The sequence below is a fragment of the Pongo pygmaeus genome, chromosome 5 (genome assembly GCF_028885625.2).
Source record: "Pongo pygmaeus isolate AG05252 chromosome 5, NHGRI_mPonPyg2-v2.0_pri, whole genome shotgun sequence".
NCBI lineage: Eukaryota > Metazoa > Chordata > Mammalia > Primates > Hominidae > Pongo > Pongo pygmaeus.
In genome coordinates, this window is record NC_072378.2 from 126,096,949 (window position 1) to 126,117,679 (window position 20,731).

The 20,731-nt window shown below is 37.9% G+C and overlaps 1 protein-coding gene across 5 annotated transcripts in view; it reads left to right on the forward strand.

The window, feature by feature from the left end:
- NCOA7 (nuclear receptor coactivator 7) overlaps positions 1–20,731 on the forward strand; it is a 153,722-nt gene that overhangs the window by 105,950 nt on the left and 27,041 nt on the right. For 3 of the 5 annotated variants that reach the window (XM_063666556.1, XM_063666557.1, XM_054491646.2), the window contains exons 8-10: positions 1,834–2,018; positions 5,622–6,664; positions 7,325–7,493. In XM_063666556.1, coding sequence (XP_063522626.1) covers positions 1,834–2,018; positions 5,622–6,664; positions 7,325–7,493 — 1,397 coding nt within the window. The remainder of the gene's footprint in view (positions 1–1,833; positions 2,019–5,621; positions 6,665–7,324; positions 7,494–20,731) is intronic. The other 2 variants (XM_063666558.1, XM_054491647.2) reach the window with 1 other exon arrangement.

Sequence of the window (20,731 nt, forward strand, 5' to 3'; positions counted from 1 at the left end):
TAATGCTTGACATAAAGAAATTTTTTTAAAGACAGCTTTATTGAGATGTGATTTACATAACATACAGTTCACCCAATTACAGTGTAAAATCCAGTGATTTTTAGTTTGTTCACATAGTTGTGCAACCATCACCACAATCCATTTTAAAACATTTTTATTACCTAAAAAGAAACTCCATAACCATTAGTAGTTATTCCCCATTTCACACTCTCCCACCCTATTCTTTCCCCTTCCCAGACACCTTCATCTCCAGGAGGCAATCACTTACCTACTTTCTGTCTTTCTGTATTTGCTTATTCTAGACAATTTATTATTCCTTCTATCTAACTGTAAGTATATGTCCTTTGACCAACATCTCCCCTATCCTTCTCTTTCCCCTAACCACCTACACCTCTTTTTTTTTTTTTTGAGACAGAGTTTCGCTCTTGTCACCCAGGCTGGAGTGCAATGGCGCGATCTCTGCTCACTGCATCCTCTGCCTCCTGGGTTCAAGCGATTCTCCCGTCTCAGCCTCCTGAGTAGCTGGGACTACAGGTGTGTACCACCACATCCGGCTAATTTTGTATTTTTAGTAGAGACGGGGTTTCACCATTTTGGCCAGGCTGGTCTCAAACTCCTGACCTCAGGTGATCCGCCTGCCTTGGCCTCCCAAAGTGTTGGGATTACAGGCCCGAGCCACCGCACCTGGCCCACCCATACCTCTTAGTCATCACCATTCTACTCTCTACTTCTATGAGATAAGCTTCTTTAGATTGCACATATGAGTGAGATCATGCAGTATTTATCTTTGTGTGTTTGGCTTATTTCACTTAACATAATGTTCTCCAGGTTCATCCATGTTGTTGCAAATGACAGGATTTCATTCTTTTTTTATGGCTGAATAATTTGTGTATATATAGCACATTTTCTTTTTTCATCTATTGATAGATGTTTAAGTTGTTTTCGTATCTTGGCTATGGTGAATAATGCTGCAAATAAACATGCAAGTGCAGATACCTCTTTGAGATATGATTTCATTTTCTTTGGATATATACCCAGTAATGGGATTGCTGCATCTACAAAACTTTTTACTAAGATAATCACTAGACTCATTAAAAGTACCAAAATAAATTATTTGCCTAAAGGAAGTTATCTGTATCCTGCTGTTCATGGTAGATAATATCCCTATGGCCATTAAGTTCTCTTTTATAATTTGAGCAAGCTTCAGACTTTAAAGACTTCACCAAGCTATGACGTTTTGCTTTTAATCTCCATAGTTCAGCTATAGTCACTCTGGCTACAAAAGTTTCATATTCCTATTTATGTTGACTTTTGTTGGATATGGGCTTTCTAAATATTTTAAAGAAAAATACTGGGACTATTCTTTGGCACTATAACTCTGAAACAGCTGCTCCCTTAGCACAGAACCATGCACTTGTTAGACACATGGTGAAGACTTGCAGAGTGAATTGTAAAGCCCTGTATTCTCGATCGGGTAAGCACTTGGGCAGCCCCTCCCATTTTGCAGACAGAGAACTAGAAAATCTAGGAAATCTGAGACGTGTATGTGAGAACCAGGATCACTCCACAACTGTGCTGTTGCAGCAGCTGTGATAGAACGAGGCTCAGTTGGTTGCCTCAGTGAGCCACACATCTGTTTTCTCTGCCTCACCACCCAGCATTGCATTTCTTCAGCCTGTTTTTCTGGTCCCCACAGAGGGGATGTAATGGTCACATAAGATACTGTGGTTCACAAAGTCCATGGAGTGGCCATCTGAGTTAATTAAAGCTCTGTGGTAGTTGCTGAAAGCATTTCTGCCTGAAGTGATTCTGTCCTGTTGCTTTCTCCTGCAGGGTGTGGTTGGCGGTGTCATGATAGTGACTCCTAACAACATCATGTTTGACCCTCATAAGTCTGATCCTCTGGTTATTGAAAATGGGTGTGAGGAGTATGGTCTCATCTGTCCCATGGAAGAGGTTGTTTCCATTGCGCTCTACAATGACATTTCTCACATGAAGATCAAAGATGCCTTGCCATCGTAAGACATTTCTTTGTTTACCAGGAAAAAAGGGGTGTTGAGAGAGTTAAATGTAGCTTGAAAATGAGGGCATTTGCATGATTGAGGGATTGTGTGGAGGTGATTTTGAAGATGGAAGACTTGTGCACTGAAGAAAATGAGAAAAATGAGAAGAAATGAAAAGAATAAAATCAATGATGGGAAAAGTTGAACATATAAAGATTAAAGGAGAAAAACAAAGAAGGCATCATGTAAAAATAGTATTTGTTGGGCTTAGTTTTCTAAAAAGCAGTGCACATTCTTAATGAAATTATGAAGGAAGAAAGGCATTTCTCTGAAAGAGGTTTATCCAATTATCAATAAGAGAATAATGTTTTCTTCTGGGTTTAATTAAGGAGAGTTGTGTTTGTCTTCATTTAACTTCTAGGAAAAGCAGTCTCCTTGATTCATGTCCTCCCTCAGTCCTGCATGGAGAGAGGTTTGGGTCAACAGTGTAGTAGTAGCTACCTTTTCATGCTGTGAAGAGGGAGTAATACCAGTTTGCTTTTTCCCTGAAATATAGATTAATATAACTTCAGTCCTGATTACTTTTGCCTTATAATGCTGGATTTATTGTAAAAAAGAGAGGGAAGCTCCCCAGGAAAAGAGAAAGCGTTAAGAAAGCTCAGAAAATTGATTAACTGATACAGATAATCTGATTTTTACTGTCCTTTTGCTCTACTGTGTCTGTTTCTCTATAAAAGCCAGCAGTAAAAATTTTTAAAAGCCTTCAGTGATGGGAAGAGGCGAAGCAGTAGGTCCTAACAGTAAAGAGAGAAACTAGCCCTTGGGGCTTATATGAAAAAAAAAAAAAAAAAGAAAGTTACTAGGGAGCTAACCCAGACACAAAGTCCCTGGGGGTTTATGCAAGTATATTCCCCTGGACTCCTATAGCCATTAGAATCTGGTCCACTCAGCCCTTCCCAAACCTCAAGCCACTGAAGATATCACCGGAACATGGGCCCTGAAGTAGTTTCCAAATTTTGCTGCCAGAAGTGTCTAAATGGGTGGCCAAACAAATAGGGGCATTCCCTACTGAAATATGGCTCCTAATGGAGTAATACCATTGCACATCTTCAGCCTAGGATATTAAGTGTTCTATTTAATAATAGACAGTACATCTTTATATAAAAACTTCTCTCAATGTGAGATTATATTTAATGATCTCAATTACAAGGGATAATGCCATGATTACAGGAAAAGAGCAGAGTTAAGAATCAGCTTCTAATTTGAAATTATTTCAGGGTTGCACATTGATTCCTGCCTTGGATGCAGGTATACAAAGGATTTTTAGTCTAATGAACAAGAATGTGTGAGAATCAGTGTGAAATAAACTTTGTATTGTCTTCAGAATTTCATAAATTGTTTAAAAGTTAAAAATTACTTAAAACATCATTATTACCAAAAGTTTAATGATAAAACAATGAGTACAAATTACCCAGTGGCAACATGCAATAGTTTTTAAAAGTGGGTGTGTGTAAAACTCCTCCATCCTCACCTTCAAGTTTGGTATTTGTGTGAGAGTGTGTGTATGTGTGCGTATGTGTGCATGCACGCACGTGCAGGACGTTTTGTAGCTCCAGCTGCCACAGTGAGTAAGAAGGGAACAACTGAAAGGATTATTGGTCATCATTAGGTGCCAGGCTAAGTCTAGAAAACATTAATTAACAAACTAGCCAGTTGACGCCATTATGTACGCTTGGCAACTGCACTGCAGAAAAAGCAGATGGTGAAATTAATCTCAAGTAGGGAATGGACAGTTTGGATTAGGTAAAAGAAGAAAGGGGTAGACAAGGTAATCTAGAAAGCTAATTAGAGTGCAGTTGAAGGTATTTTTGTGGGGGTCAAGCTAGGTAGAGAAGGTGAAGAAAGTTTTGCGTATTAATCAAGTATGTGGAAAGTTGGGTTTCTTTGTTGCAGGACTTCTTACAGCCTTTAATATGCCAAATTAAGTTTTGAGTTCCAGTAGGGAGATTATGCTACATTTCACTAACTTGTTTGACTCTAGGATGGAAGCATTTTTAACATCTCCTGGGATGCTGGTGTTAGGCAGAACATTTTGTGTTTGCAAGTTCCTGCAGAACAGAGATTCTATCACAATTGTATTTCAGAATATAGCACTTAGGGGCTCAATGAATGCTTTTTAATTGAAATGAATTATAAATTATGAAGGCTTTTTAAAGCATTTGCTGGAGCCAACCAATTACGTAGGCTTTTATTTTCTATTGGAAAAAGCATGAACCTTTCATGCAGATGATTTATAAAATCACTTTGGGAAGACAGTCTTTTGGAACTTCAGAACTTCCTGGTACTTTGTTGCTTTATTGTCATAACCATTTATTTCAAAGCCAAAATAGCAGATAAAGTTTTATCTGAAGATGATCTGACCTTTTTAGAAAATACAATTATTTCTGAAATTGAAATGTTATTCTTTAAAAGGTTTTTATATCTCTGCATTTCAACCCAGTAATAGCACTACTAGTAGTAGTGGTAAGTGGATGGGTTTACTCAAGATATTTCTAGTCATATTTTTTTCTTACACATATTTGAAAGTATTACTATTTTTATTTATTTTCAACTTTTATTTTAAGTTCAAGCGTACATGTGCAGGATGTGCAGGTTTGTTACATAGGTGCGTGCCATGGTGGTTTGCTGCTCTGTAGTCATATTTTTTAAAATACATTTCTTGATCATTTATTTTACACTTGGGAGAACATGTTTAATCAATATTTTCATGTAATTCCAATTTGGGAAGTAAAGCATCTGTTATTAAGGAAAAATAATTGACTGCATCCCAGGACAATATGTTTCAGCTGATAAACGAGCTGCACCATTGCTATAAAGTAAAGCGATATTGTTATAAAATGAAATATTTACTTAAGAAATGTAAGTATTATACATAAGAGCTTTTTAAATAAGATTTATTTTTCTATACATTTTTAAATTGTAAGATGGAGCAACTGCCTTATACCCACAATAATAGTGGAAGTTTCTTGCATCTCCTTTGGGAGTAGAGGGCTGTCTATGATTAGAAGCATCAGATCCTAAGCCATGAAACCCAGAATCAGGGTTCAAGGTCAGTGACTTTATATGGAGCAGTTAAGTGAGTAGCTACTAAGTCAACGAGCCTTTCAAAATTAATGTAGTTGTTTTCTATACTATTTGATAAAAGGAAAAGGTTTGCACATTTAAGGAATTTTAGACATTGGTACTAAAATATTTCCTCTCCTTTATCCTTTCCTTCATGAAAGTCAGAAACATTACTATTTCATATTTAGAAATCTTGTGGGTAACATCTTCATGTTCATGTATAACTTCTAAATCCATCATGTGCTTCCAGTAGGATATGCAATTCTCATGGTTCATTCTTTCACCATTTCCTTTAGTTGACTTATGTTTTATTTTGAAATCAATTTCTTGATTTTATTTTTTTATTCTGAAATCATTTGAACATAAATTTAAGTTGTGGTATATTTATGTGTTGGTTTTTGGTTGAGTTTCTGTTTTGTTTTTTGCCTTTCCTCCATTTTGGTTTTGGTTTTATTTTTAACATTCCATGTGCACCCACCATTTCTCCCCCAACAGTGACCTACCTCAGGATCTTTGTCCTCTGTACAGGCCTGGAGAATGGGAAGACCTGGCTTCAGAAAAGGATATCAACCCATTCAGTAAGTTCAAATCTATCAACAAGGAAAAACGACAGCAGAATGGAGAGAAAATTATGACTTCGGATTCCAGACCAACAGTACCTTTGGAGAAGTCCACAGAACATACAACTACAAAGCCCTCAGGCAGCTCTGTGTCAGAGAAATTAAAGAAACTGGAATCCTCTAGGGAGACATCCCATGGCTCTCCCACAGTGACTAAGCTCAGCAAGGAACCTTCCGACACTTCTGCTGCATTTGAAACTACAGCCAAAGAAAACTTTCTAGGGGAAGATGATGATTTTGTTGACTTGGAAGAACTTTCTTCTCAAACTGGTGGTGGAATGGACAAAAAAGACACCTTGAAGGAGTGCCTTTCTCTTGACCCAGAGGAACGAAAGAAAGCTGAGTCACAAATAAACAATTCTGCCGTGGAAATGCAGGTGCAGTCAGCCCTAGCCTTTTTGGGAACAGAGAATGATGTTGAACTGAAGGGGGCGCTAGATTTAGAAACCTGTGAGAAGCAAGATATAATGCCAGAAGTGGACAAGCAGTCTGGTTCGCCAGAAAGCCGAGTAGAAAACACACTGAACATACATGAAGATTTAGATAAAGTTAAACTCATTGAATATTACCTGAATAAGAACAAAGAAGGGCCACAGGTATCTGAAAATTTGCAGAAAACAGAATTAAGTGATGGAAAAAGTATTGAACCAGGGGGAATAGACATTACCCTTAGTAGTTCTCTTTCCCAGGCAGGTGATCCCGTAACTGAGGGCAATAAAGAGCCAGATAAGACCTGGGTGAAAAAAGGAGAGCCCCTCCCGGTAAAACTGAACTCTTCTACAGAAGCAAATGTGATTAAAGAGGCTCTAGACTCCTCTTTGGAATCTACTCTGGACAACAGCTGTCAAGGTGCACAAATGGATAATAAATCTGAAGTTCAGTTGTGGCTGTTAAAGAGAATTCAGGTACCCATTGAAGGTAAGCTGTTTTTCTTTAATGCCTTTATATTCTGTTGTATAATTGCCTTTCTACAATTTGCACATGTAATACCCACATTAGTACAATTATTTGAAAACAGTATTTTCTCAATAGAGTGTATCTTTGCTGATAGCATTAACAATTGGGGAGAAAATTTACAAGATATGGTATCTATTTTGGAACTTGAACTATGACATAGATCTCTAGATACCTACTTCAAAAGTAGTTTACTTTTAATCTTTCAAGTTACTTTCCTTTTTTACCTTTATTTTCTAAATCTAGAGGAGTTTAAACTGTTTTTGAAGAAATCTCAATTCTAAACTGAATTGCATTATGTTATATTGTGTTCTCAGTAGCATTCATTAATATGTATTCCTGTGAATTGTCCCAATTCTCTATTATTTGCTATTCTGTTGGTTTTTATACTTATTTTCAGTATGTAGCAGCTCATGGGATGTAGTTCAACCTGAAACAACCAAAGCTTTTTCCTTGTGTGCTAAAGAAGGCTTGAAAAATTTATTAGTCCTGATACGATGTTGTAGGATGTTTCTGCAGTGTTTTGACTAAGAGAGGATTGTGTACTATTTTTTTTAAGTTGAAAAGTTCTGCTATTACCAATATTGTCAATATTGAGGAAGAGTTTTTTCGTGTGTGATTCAGATATACTTCCTTCAAAAGAAGAAAAAAGCAAGACCCCACCCATGTTCCTGTGCATCAAAGTGGGAAAACCAATGAGAAAATCCTTTGCCACTCACACTGCAGCCATGGTCCAGCAGTACGGCAAACGGAGAAAGCAGCCAGAGTACTGGTTTGCTGTTCCTCGGGAGAGGTGAGTATGGGCTACAATGGAAAGTCTGTGGGTCTGTTAGGTTTGGATTGTGTTTTGATATTCTTTATCTTAAAACACTTAATTTTATTCTTGAATAAGAGCTTTATCTGAATTGTAGATTTTAGAATTCTAGAAGGATATTATTTAAAGTGACTTTCTGCTAAATGGTGGTTTTAATATAACAAATATGGAGTCATCATAGGTACTATGTCCTGAACTGCTTTCATAACTTTCTACCTAGTTGATTTTTAAATGAAAGAAGAATTTGATGTTCTCAAGTACCAGTAATTAGAAGTGCTCTTTCATTGAGGATAAAGGAATACTATGGAGCAGATCCAAACGCCTCTTAAGTGCAAGAAAGGGGCAGGATTATAATTTTTAAAGTGCTTACAATTCTAGGGAATGAAAGGTTTATTGTCCTTATGGAGGGAGCATCTGTAGCTCAGCAGCATAAGAAATGTGATCCCCTGGATAGTCTCAAGAGGGTATATACTCCTAGAAAAAAATTATATTTTTAATTCACCAAAGAAGATACCTTCTTGGTTATGTGGCAGTCTAGGATAGGAGGGATAGTGGCATAGAAATTCTTCAACAGTATATCACTGAGGATGTCTTTATAATAAAAATACTTAGGGAATATTCTTTTTAGAAAACAATTAATTGCTTTTATTTCATATATGTGGTAGAATAAAAATGTCTTTTAAAGTCCTTGCAATTAGTTTGCAACAGTGTTAAAACCATGCATCTTGCCCCTTAAAAACATCATCCTCTAGCCTGGCTAACACACCTGCCAAGAGCATATACACTCAGCAAGCTTCCATAACATGATTTCTCAGTAAACAAAATTAAATTCTAAGCAAGGGTGCACCTTCTGGCTGATTACTACCTAGAATGATCATTCTCATCGGGAGAGTTGTCTCATTTTAATAAATTATAGTTTAATGTGAAAAATAATAGGCTTTTTATTAATGAATTTGCTAATAGCTTTTACCTGTCTTAGACACAAACCCACATTAACCCAGGCATTAAACATAACTTGTTTTGCATTTATGTAATATACTCCATCACCTGTGCCTGCAGCCCCCACAGTATCTCCTGGAAATTTAGGGATATTGAGGAGAATGAGGAGAAAATGTGTCTCTTTTGTTATCATTTTAAAATGTTTCAATAGAAGCAGTGCAGATTTCTGAAGCTCTGTTAAAATTGGAGTCCTAGAATTAGAATTTTACAGCTGAATAATATCTAAGAGATTTAGGCCGATTCTTGATTTTCTAGTTGAGGAAAACAAAGCGCTGAAACTTTCAGTTAAGTTGTGGGTTGTGTAAACTTGATCATCTATCAGAAAAACTACCTATCATATATATCACTTTTTCTCTGGGAAAATGTATTCTTTATAATATAAGGCAATTGTGTTTTTTTCAATTGTGTTATCTTTGCTGTAACTGTCTGCACCAAAGACTCTTGTAGAATAATTGAAGCAATCCCACACATGTAATTATTTTACTGTCATTTTTAACCCAGAAGAAACCTTTAATGCTAAAATAGTACTTCTCTTTGACTTCTTATACCACTTTAAGTGGTTTTTGTGAGCTTTTAAAAGCAGGTCAACTTTGGGAGGCCGAGGCGGGTGGATCATCTGAGGTCAGGAGTTTGAGACCAGCCTGGCCAACATGGTGAAACCCCATCTCTACTAAAAACACAAAAATAATTAGCCAGGCGTGGTGGTGGGTGCCTGTAATCCTAGCTACTCGGGAGGCTGAGGCACGAGAATCGCTTGAACCTGGGAGGCAGAGATTGCAGTGAGCTGAGATCACGCCACTGCACTCCAGCCTGGGTGACAGAGTGAGACTTTGTCTCAAAAAACAAACAAACAAAAAAAAAAAAAGCAGGTCACTTGTGGGATTCTATTATATTGTAATTTATAGTGTCCATTACTTGTTCACCTTCGGGTAGCAAATAACTTGGAATACTTAGTTTTCTTTCTTGAACTAATTATGAATCAACCGAAGATTTTCTTGGAAGTGTTATATTACACTGCGTTAATGACAATAGTTTTTCTGTGTAGATGTTAGGAATTTTTTTGTGGTAATTCCTGCTTCATGTATTTCCATGTCTACCTCTCCTAAAGGGACCCACATTTTAGTTGAAGTAGGGGGAAGATGAAGCAGTCCCATGGTTAATTCTCATCCAGACCTCCACAGTAAGAAATATTTATTTTTGTTTCTAATCCATGCAATTCTTCAGGACTTAAGGCTCAACAGAAGTCCTTAAGGGGGAGCTAAGAAGTGGCATGTACAGCTTTTCTCACTTCACTTACAATTTCTGGATTCCCTCGCTGCAGCAAACTGAATGTTTCTACTTGCCTTTCTGTTTAATGGATCCATGCAGCCATCCATTGGAGTTTCAGATGCAGAGTGAAGCCACCCTAGGAGTGGCTCCCTTCCCCTTCATGGGTTACAGTGTCCTTTTCATAGACCTTATAGATGTGACAACTTGTTCTATTTAGGCAAGTCTCTTTGACTTATCCACTATATTAAAGCTCCTTGTCACAGGATAATTACATTTTGATGGTGAACTTCACAAACCAAACATATGTTTCACTGTTTCTCTCTATTGTTCCTAATACTTTTTAAAAATGTTTACCTTTTCCTTTATTGTTATTACTACTAAAAAGTTAACTCTACCAAATCTCTCCTTCTTTATTTACAATGTACCCTATGGGTTTCCCAACTCCATCACTGAATGAATAATCTACCGAGTAAGACCATGGAGAGGGCGGGGCTGTGGGGCTCAGAGGGTGGTAGTAAGGACAACAACAATGGAAACCTTGCAGTCTCCGTTAATCTCCTTTGTTTTGGGTGGGTGTTTTTTTCTGTGGCAATTCTTACTAAATTTTAGATACTAGAAATTAGAGATGTGAAGTAGTTAAAAACTGCCTAAATACGTAATAGTTTTATTTACCTTGGTAGAAGTTGTCAGATCTAAGACCTCCATGAATCCAGGAAAGCCAGCAGTTTCTTCTTGCACACCTGTACACTATGACTTGAAACATACTCAGGTTCACTGAGAATTAAATACTCGTCAACCTTATGTCCTCCCTGTCTCCAGTGCAGCTTGCAAAATCAGGTAGCTCTCTTGAGACAGCTGAAGATAATAGTGGTATACTGGGGAGATCTGCAGTTTCCACAACTCTACTTATAAACCTGGGAGGTGCTGGCTCCTCCTGCTTTCACTCTTGGTGCTAGTTTAAACATAAGGACAATGTTCCACCATATTTTAATCATCTAGTACAAAATTTCTCAACCTTAACACAATTGACATTTTGGACTACATAGTTTGTTGTTGGAGGGGGTGGGTGGGGGTGAATTATATGTTTAGCAACCTCCATGGCCTCTTCCCACTATCTGCTAATAGCGTCTCCCCAGTTGTGGTAAACAAAAGTATCTCCAGACGTTGCCAAAATGTCCTCTGGAGGACAAAATCACTTCACATTGAGAACCACTGGTCGAGTACTAGACTCGGGCCTGTGTACCATTCTGAAAGTGGGGTTGTAAGCCACAATAGCTAAATAATTTAGAGATTTCACTACTGTCCCCTCCCCTAGAAGAGGTGTGGAGTCTTGGGCTGAAATAATGAGCTCCAGAACCAGGCAGATGTGAATGGGAATCCCCAGAAGTATGGGCCTTTGAATGAGATACTTTATCTCCTTGTACCATAATTTCTTAATTTAAAAAATAGATCAATAAAGACAATGTGAAATTTAAAGTTCAATGCAGAAGATACCTTACACATTCATCGTCACAGACAAGGAGAAGGCAGAAAAACTAAAGCAGTCCTTGACCCCTGGTTTGGCAGTGAAGGAGCTGAAATGAACCAGACACACTGATTTGGACTGTATTAACCCATGTCCCATTTGCACCAAGAATACTGTGCTGGCAGCAAGCTGTACTCTTTTTTTTTTTCCTAAATGGGAAATGGGTTAAAATATTTAAAAATTTAAAAATATAGATGATTGTAAGCATTAAGTAATTAGATCATATTTGAACAAATAATTATTTAGTGCATACTTCCTGGCAGGCACTTATTTACCTAGTTTTAGGTAAATAAGACTGGGACCGTATCCTGAGAACCTTATGAAAAGTGATTGAAGATACTTCTTAATACTTTGTAGAGATATAATATTCCGCGAATTTGGATACTGTTTTATATTTTAAAAACCACAATTGTCTTATTCCCCCCTTCCCTTTCTTAATGCTGACAGATTGTCCTTGATTAGAAAGAACCAATAATTCTTCTCTAAAGTAAAACTTTTCTCTTTTTTCCAATTATTTATAGCCTTTTAATCTCTGAAATGTTTTATAATAATTAATTCTATATTATCCAGCTTTTAAAATAAATAAGATGGAAATAGTGTTAAGTAGCAGGAATTATGTAGAGTTTGTCAAGCCATGCATAAATGTTTAATCCAAACTTTTTAAATTGGTTAGTGTGATTTGTATAACAAGTAAACTAATAAGAAAGCGAAGGGAGAGAAGGAGAAGGAAAGCTCATGGGGTTTCAATTTTTATTTTTGTTTAACTTGAAAAAAAATTATGCTGAGATAGCTTTAGTAACACTTGAACATACAGATAAGCCAAAAGGAGATGGAGAAAGAATCTGTTTTGCAATTGGCTTTTTTTCCACTTAATATGCTGTGTACATTTTCCACATCATAATGCTGCGTTAGGCCATTCTTGGGTTGCTATAAAGAAATATCTGTGACTGGTTAATTGATGAGAAACAAAGGTTTAACTGGCTCACAGTTCTGCAGGCTGTGCAGGAAGCATAGTGCTGGCCATCTGCTTCTGTTGAGGCCTCAGGAAGCTTACAACACCAAGGCAGAAGACAAAGACAGTGCAGGCCTCTGACATAGCAGGAGTGGAAACGAGAGAGAGTGGGGGGAGTTGCTACACACTTTTAAGCACCCAGATCTCGGGAGAACTCACTACAGCAAGGACAGCACCAAGCAATGAGGGATCTGCCCCCACGACCCAAACACCTCCCACCAACCCTCACCTCCAACACTGGGGATTATATTTCGACATGAGATATGGCAGGGTCGCAGATCTCAACCATATCATATGCTATGTTAGTTCATATATATATGTGTCTGTGTGTGTGTCTGTGTGTGTGTATATATATATATGTATATATATATATATGAAGTACAGTTAGCACACCATTATGTTTTCTGATTGATTTAATCATGTACTTACTTTGGATATTAGGTTCTTTTGAATTTTTGGCCATTATAAGCAATGTTACATTAAAAGTATCTGTAAAATCCTTCAGGGAGTCTTATGAAATCAAAGAATATGTTTAAGGCTTTAAATACATGTTGCACATGAAAGCATGTGACCATATATACACCCACCAGCATAAGAACATCCTTTTCCCCAGATGCTTGGAACACTGAGTGTTATGATTCTTTATATCTAATTCAGTAGATGAATAAAAAAACAAATGTAGCTATAAAATGTTTTATTTTAAAGGTGAGTGAGCACTTTTTATATAACATCTGTTTGATATAAGGTAAGGCCAGTTGAAGCTGGAGAGTTTTGGTTCTGTGTGATTCCTTTAATAAACAGAGTTTATGGCTGGGCCTGGTGTCTCATGCCTGTAATCCCAGCACTTTTGGGAGGCTGAGGTGGACAGATTGCTTGAGCTCAGAAGTTCAAGACCAGCCTGGGCAACATGGCGAAATCACATCTCTACAAAAAAATACAAAAATTAGCTGGATGGTGGCACACACCTGTAGTCCCAGCTACTCAAGAGGCTGAAGTGGGAAGATCACTTGAGCCCGAGGTGTAGAGGCTGCAGTGAGCTAAAATCATGCCTCCACACTCCAACCTTGAAAAAAGAGCAAGACCCTGTCTCCAAAAATAAAAATAAAAAATTATTTATACCTTAATATAAAAATGTATAATACATTTATTTGTTAAAAAGTATTCTAAAGTGCTGTTTCTCTAATTGGCTTCTATTTAGGATCAGCAAACTGATTTATACTCAATAGACAGTTATGTTTTGTGTTTGCACACGTATTTAGGATAAACTCACTATGTATAAGTTAAATTGATTCTGTTTTAGAAAACATGATAAGTTATTACATAATGTCAAGCATAATTCAAAGTCTCACTATCTCATTATAATATTTGGGATTTTTGTGCTTTCACAATAAAAATGAGTAACATATACATGCGCACACAGGTATCTGTCAGTTTAAAAGGTATAATCTATGTTGCGTGTATATACCTGATAGTCCAATTTGAGACTAACAGTAGTATTTCCTATAGTATAGTTCATCACCCAGAGTTCTCCATGGTTGCCTGGACCAAAGATTAGAACCAAGAGCTCAAGGCCCCTTTTTAGGAAATGGTACCTTTTCTTTAAGTCAACATTTCCCCCAGGATATTCAATGGAAAGCTAGTCCCATGAACAACTAATGGGATAGAAAATAGGTGTTTCATAGTTAAATATGTTTCATACTTAGTTCTTAGCTCTGTGTAGAACAGAGCCTTAAGCTCATAGTTTTTATTCCCTAAATAGGCTTCTTTAAGAATTTCTTAGTTTTATTTTCTATTCTCTATTATTTTTCCTGGAATTGGTATAATAGCACACAATTTTTACTTTATCTCTAATCACATTTTAATTTTATGAGATTACTTTCATATCAATATATATTTAAAGACATGTTAGTCCAATCTCTCTGCTGGCTTTAAATTCTTTACTATAGTAAATGCAAATTGGGATATATTTCCTTTTTCACATTTTTTTTTTTTTTTGAGATGGCATTTTGCTGTTGTCACCCAGGCTGGAGTGCAATGGCATGATCTCGGCTCACTGCAGCCTCCGTCTCCTGGGTTCAAGCAATTCTCCTGCCTCAGCCTCCCAAGTAGCTGGGATTACAGGCACCTGCCACCATGCCTGGTTAATTTTTGAATTTTAGTAGAGACAGGGTTTCACCATTTTAGCCAGGCTGGTCTCATACTTCTGACTTCAAGTGATCCGCCTGCCTTGGCCTCCCAAAGTGCTGGGATTACAGATGTGAGCCACCATGCCCAGCCCCTTTTTAACATGTTGAGTAGTAGCATCCATACATACAAAGACCGTGTAGTAACATTTTGGCCACAAAAGCTATACTTTATTGTTAGGAGTGACTAGTTGATGACAGGTCATAGTCAGGATTTTTGAACTCTCTTTGTATCTTCTTTTTGTTTTTCTAAACTATTCACTCTTGGTTCTGGAATATTTAGAGCAAAGCCTGAAAGGCATGAGTACTGAGCTTTTCATGATGTGCCATCCATCTGAAATCTTACTCATTTTTAAACCTGTGGGTGCTAAGCTTCATTGGACCCTGATGTCATTCAGGTGCCTGAATTGCAACATTATAAAAGCATCAGATTATTCTGGTTGAGCACATATTTTTACAAAGATCATCCCATGTTATCTTCATCATCTCAAGGAGAATTTCTACTCTTAAAAACTCAAAGAGGATTATCAAAGAAATTAACCCACTACCTCAGCTATCAGTTTGCCCAGAGCTAAATCAGAGAGCATTAAGAGAGCAGATTGGGCGACAAATGGATGCCCTTCTTGACTTTGTGCTACTCTGATTGTGAATGTAATACTTGAAAATAACAATTTCCTATTCTTTAGTTCCTCTTCTTAAAACCTATTTTGTACCATATGTCTATGATAATCTTCTAAAAAAAACTATTCTGATCTTGTTTCATTCCCACAAAAATATCTTAAGCCTTCAGGACTGATGTCTAAACCCCTTCTGTATTTTTAAAAACCCTTCATAAAAGTGCTAGGATTACAGGTATCAGCCATTGTGCCCAGCCTATAATACATTTTCCTAAACATTAGTTGGATGGGTGCATGAATAAATGAGCTTACAATCTAATAAACAAAAAAAAGTATTTGTTATTTCTTATAATTAAAATTGTATAGACTAATATTTAGAAAATACAGAAAAGCAAAAAGAAGAAAATTGAAATCTCATAGTTTTGTTACAGAGAACTAACTACAATTCATTTTATCTGTATAGCCTTTTAGCCTTTCTTTCAATGCATGGATTAATGTAATAATACTATATAGATCATACATATATAGTATATATAAATTGCTTTTCCTTAAAAATGTGTATTTTTCTGCCATTAAATATTCTATTCACATGCATTTAGTGAGCATGCATTATTTTATAATGGGAAACAATCATAAAAAATAAAATTGATTCCCTATTAAACTTGTTTTACAATGGAAAGATGTCCAAATCCTAAGGACCTTCATGAAGACAGCCAAATGCTCTTAACAGCACCTTTTCTTAGAAATAAGGGATGAATTAAAGGAATTACAAACTGACCTAGTTTTCTAGCATGAAATCTTTAACCATAGTTAATGTGGAATTTTCTGATCAAAAGTCACCTTGCTTCTACTGGGATCACGGCTAACCTGGAATCTTTAATGACTCCTGGCGCCAAGAAGACCATAATCTTGAACATTTTTTAGTACTGTACTTGCTGGAACAACTGAGGTCCTACTCAGCCATACTAGGTATATTTCAGAATACGAACCCTGTGATTTGTAAGTACCACTTACCAATGTGTTATACTGTAATTTTATGATGATTCTTTAAGTTGAAAGTCACTAGTAAAGAAAAAACCCAAACAAGATCTCCAAAACATCCCTACAAGAATTGTCTTCTTGTCTTCCTATTTAGTATGAATTTTGGAACACCCCTAAACAAATATGTAATTATTGATTATTTTATGTTTTAAAGTGACACTGCTTGCTCTTCCTTCCTGATTATTTTACCTTTTTTTCATCAACTGAAAATTCCAGAAATTCATTACCCTCCAAAAACACCCTCTTAGGCAACCACCCCCCAGTAACTTCAGTAACCAGCTTTGGCAAATACCTTGAGTTAATCATTCACTCTACAGTGAGACCTAAGCTCATGAAAAAATAATCTTCTTTGTAAGTGAGCTCTTCACCGTGCTTTCTGGTGGTGGAGCAAGCTTTGAGACAAGCAGCTTTGGAGAATAGCTGAGGGTCCATTTCCACTGCAGACTAATTAATCCCTGCCAATGGGTGCTGCACACAGTGTTTGGGAGTAAGTATGCAGAAACAGTAATGATTGCAAACCTGAATGCCTGCAGGGGCTGTGGAATGGGGGTGAAGGAAGCATGAGGCCAGTGTTAATTATAGAGCTCCTTCTCTACCAGTAGCCGCTGTGGACCTCTGTAGCTAGGTGGGAATGGGAACATGGGCCTGGGGTGTTGCTACATCTTCTCATCTTTTTCAAAAAGGAAGTCAAAATATCGATTAAATGTGTTAAATCTCCCCAGTTGTTAAGTATTGTCCACTGTTTACTTTTAAAGATAGTGAGCAGAGCGAAGAAAACATATTCTGAATCCACGCTATGGGCTGCCAGCCTGAGGCCTCTGGCATTGATATTAATATAAACTTTTAAGTTTTTATTCATTTTCAAGTAATCCTTTTTATAACCACAACTGCTGTTTTGAGCTTTCTCAACAGAGCGTTCCTATTATTTTTGGTGAACCAAAGAGTATTTTTCTTTCCAGCTTTATTGAGATAGAGTTGACAACTTAAAATTATATATTTTTGAGATGTTCAACCTGATGATTTCATGTATGTGTACATTGTGAAATATACATCACAATGGAGCTAATTAAACATCCTCATTACCACACAGTTGCCATTTTCTTCTTTTTTGGTATGTGTGGTAAGAACACTCGTTAGCAAAAAAGGACCTGTCTACAATGCATTGTTAATTATAGCCACATTGTTGTACATTAGATCCAAAGAAGAGTAGTTAGTTGGTTTGTAAATAAATAAAGTTTTTTTTTTTTTTTGATAGACACACTAAGACCCTTTAAAAATGGACATTATACCTGGGTATTACTAACCATTGATTTAATTTGGAGTTTTAGAATACTGAAACTGGAAGAGGCCCTACAGTGCGAGGAAAATTACCTTTTTCACATGAGAATTTCCAGCCAGGCCATTAGGACTGGATTTTAAAAGGCAGTCGTTTTCTAGCGGCAACCTCTGTGGTGAAAACTGCTTTGCCCTACTGGGCTTCTGTAGCTGTTTTCAGAATGGAACCCGCAGAAGTTTCAGACAGACATGCATTTGAATAATTTATGATGGACAATACAAATGACCAATGAAACTGCATGCACATGCATTTCAATACTTTCTAGGGCACATTCTTTTTTCCTTTCTTTACATGTCCTCTTTCAGTATTTCCCATTCTCTGTGCCATAATATACTCTGAAGTATGTTTTTAATGTAATAGCTATTAAATTGTTTAAAGGTTCCTGCTTATCAATTTTAAGTCAAGTGAGTTTCGGGATTATATTTTGCTGTGTGTACCCCCAGTTTCTTTTCCTACCAATCATGCAGCTTTTGATAGGGCAATAATTCCCCAACTGCTCTGCGTTATTTTGATCACGTTTGTTGGTTTTACAACAATGTAAATGGCAATGAGATGAGAGAGTTCCCTTAACCCCCTCATGGGACTTGCGACAGGGATATCTCCTTTACTCAGCTGCTGCACTCAAACCCCTTGCAGGAGGGGGAGCACGCAGGTGAGTGGGTACAGGAGCTGGGGCGGGTGCCTTTGGGCACCAGTGGGAATGAACCATGTACCAGCCCATAGTAGCGTCTAGGGGTTGCCCACAGCAGCGCCTAGGGGTTGCCCACGACCATTGGAGCCCCAGAGGGCATAGGTTACAAACAGTGCTCTTTTAGCATTTGCCGTCTGTGGATGACTAAGTGTTAAACCAGCTTAGTGGAGAGTCAGGGTGATAGCCCTTTTCACCCTGCCCTCTTGGTACCCGGATTCTTGTCCAGCATCCAGGAAGAATCAGGTCCCATGGACTTGAAGGATGGTGAATGTGGAGATTTGATTGAGCAGTAGAAGTGGCTTTCAGTGGGATGGGGAGCTGGAAAGGAGATGGAATGGGAAGATAATCTTCCCCTGGAGTTTGGCCAAACCTAGCTGAACTCCTCCGACCGTCCCCGACCAAACTTCTCTCTGACTGTCCAGCTGCCTCTTTTCCTCTCAGCATTCAGGTGCTTCTTCTCATCTTTCCTCTGCTGAGCCACTCTGCTCCTCTGCCAGTGGAGCGTGGGGTTCTTTATGGGCACAGGGTAGAGGGTGTGGCAGGCCAAAAAGCAACATTTGGGGGGAAAAACGGGGATGTGAAGTTCTCATTTAGGGCCACAGGTCCAGGCTTCAGGGTGGAACCCTTGCAGAGACCCCACCCTATTTTACCTAGTATTTCTCTGCCTTCTCTCTATATCAGCAAGGTTTTAGATCCTCATGTAGAAGAGACTTTCTAAAAGATCTGTCCAAAAGTAGAATTAACTTCCTTGCATATTTAATAATCCAAACACTGATAGGGTGAGCTAAGTTTTCTTATCTTCTTTTAGAAGCTCAGAGAGGTTAAGGAACTTTCCCAAAACCTCCAGCTAGTAACGGCTGGAACCAACTTGGGAATTCAAGTCTTTGACTTAGAAATGTATGCTTTTTAAACTTTAACTCACAGCCATATTTTTTTTAAAGTGGGGATGGAAGGGAAGCAACAGTAAATTAAATCCTACCATAACTAGTAGTAAATCTTGTTCAATAAACTAGATTGTAATTTTACCTAAAGTTCATACACCTAAGGCGTGAATGGTAGGTAGAAATATGGTTTGTTTCAAGCATCAACTCTTCAGTTTTTCACCAGGTTTTCAATCCTTAAGCCCTGGAACTTTGTCAGTGACAGGCTTTTATGAGCTAGCAAAACCAGGACAGTGGAAGTGACCCTAAAAGAAATAGTAAAGCATATTGTTTAAGACCATGAACTGACCTTGTGTTCATCCCAGGTCCACCCCTAAAATGCTCTGTGACCTTGGGTGACTTAATCTATGTAAACATCTGTTTCTTCATGCATTAAATAGGAATGATCATAATAGTGCCTACGTCATGGGATTATAATGAGAATAAGTGAGCATGCCCATGTATTAAATGAAAATTAGTTGCTGCTGCTGCTGCTATTACCTCTCCTTTAATCTGTTGTGCTTTGTTGCGTGAGTTAGGTGCTGCCTTCCAATAAACTATCATTTACCTTCTTTGAATTTCTTCTTTAGAGATGACAACAACTCTGTCTGCTAAACAAGGATTTGTAATTTGAATATGGTGTCTCCTTTGGGATAAATCCCTAAAGGAGCCTTGTATTGAAGATAAAGACCTTTGAGGTATATGAAGAAATCTGATTAAGGCCAAATTTGTAATTAAACAGAAAACCTAAACAAAGTTGGGGGCCAGGTTGTAGACGGGTTGATTTTGTGCCTGGCAGAGCATGTATGGCAGGTTTCTTCCCATGCCCTCTGCCACACCTGGGGTCTGGCCTTGACTATCTCCTGCCTGGATCACCATTGCAGCCATAGCAACAAAGCCTTTATTTCTAGTTGATCCTGTCTTTTCCTGGCCTTCCCTACTTGGCTCCACATCAGTCCTTCTCAAGCACAGATCTGTCCGTGCCCCTTCCTGCTAAAGCTATGAATGCCTGGCCTCCCTGTGCCTGTGGTTGCCTATGGCAGCTTCAGCTATTCACACACATCCCCTCCCTCACAAATATCCCTAGATCTGCCTACCATCTATACTACTGTTTACTTAATTGTTGTCTTTATAGGATTTAAATAGTAATTTTTTTCTTACTTAGTCTTTTCCTAAGTAGCAATATCTGTAAAATCAGAAAAATAATATGCTAGTTGTACTAATTTTTACTACCTTTTTTTTTTTTTTTTTTTTTTTTGAGACAGAATCTTGCTCTGTCGCCCAGGCTGGAGTGCAGTGGCGTGATCTTGGCTCACTGCAACCTCCGCCTCCCAGGTTCAAGCGATTCTTCTGCCTCAGCCTCCCAAGTAGCTGGGATTACAGGTGTGTGCCATCATACCCGGCTAATTTTTTTGTATTTTTCATAGATACGGGGTTTCACCATATTGGACAGGATGGTCTCGAACTCTTGACCTCATGATCCGCCCACCTTGGCCTCCCAAAGGCATGAGCCACTACCCTTTAAGTACATATATAAGTATTAAAATATGTTCTTCTGCATACCCTCTGAAGTCACTGGGACTGCCCCGCCACACTTCAGGAAACAGTGGCCACAGGCTAAGGT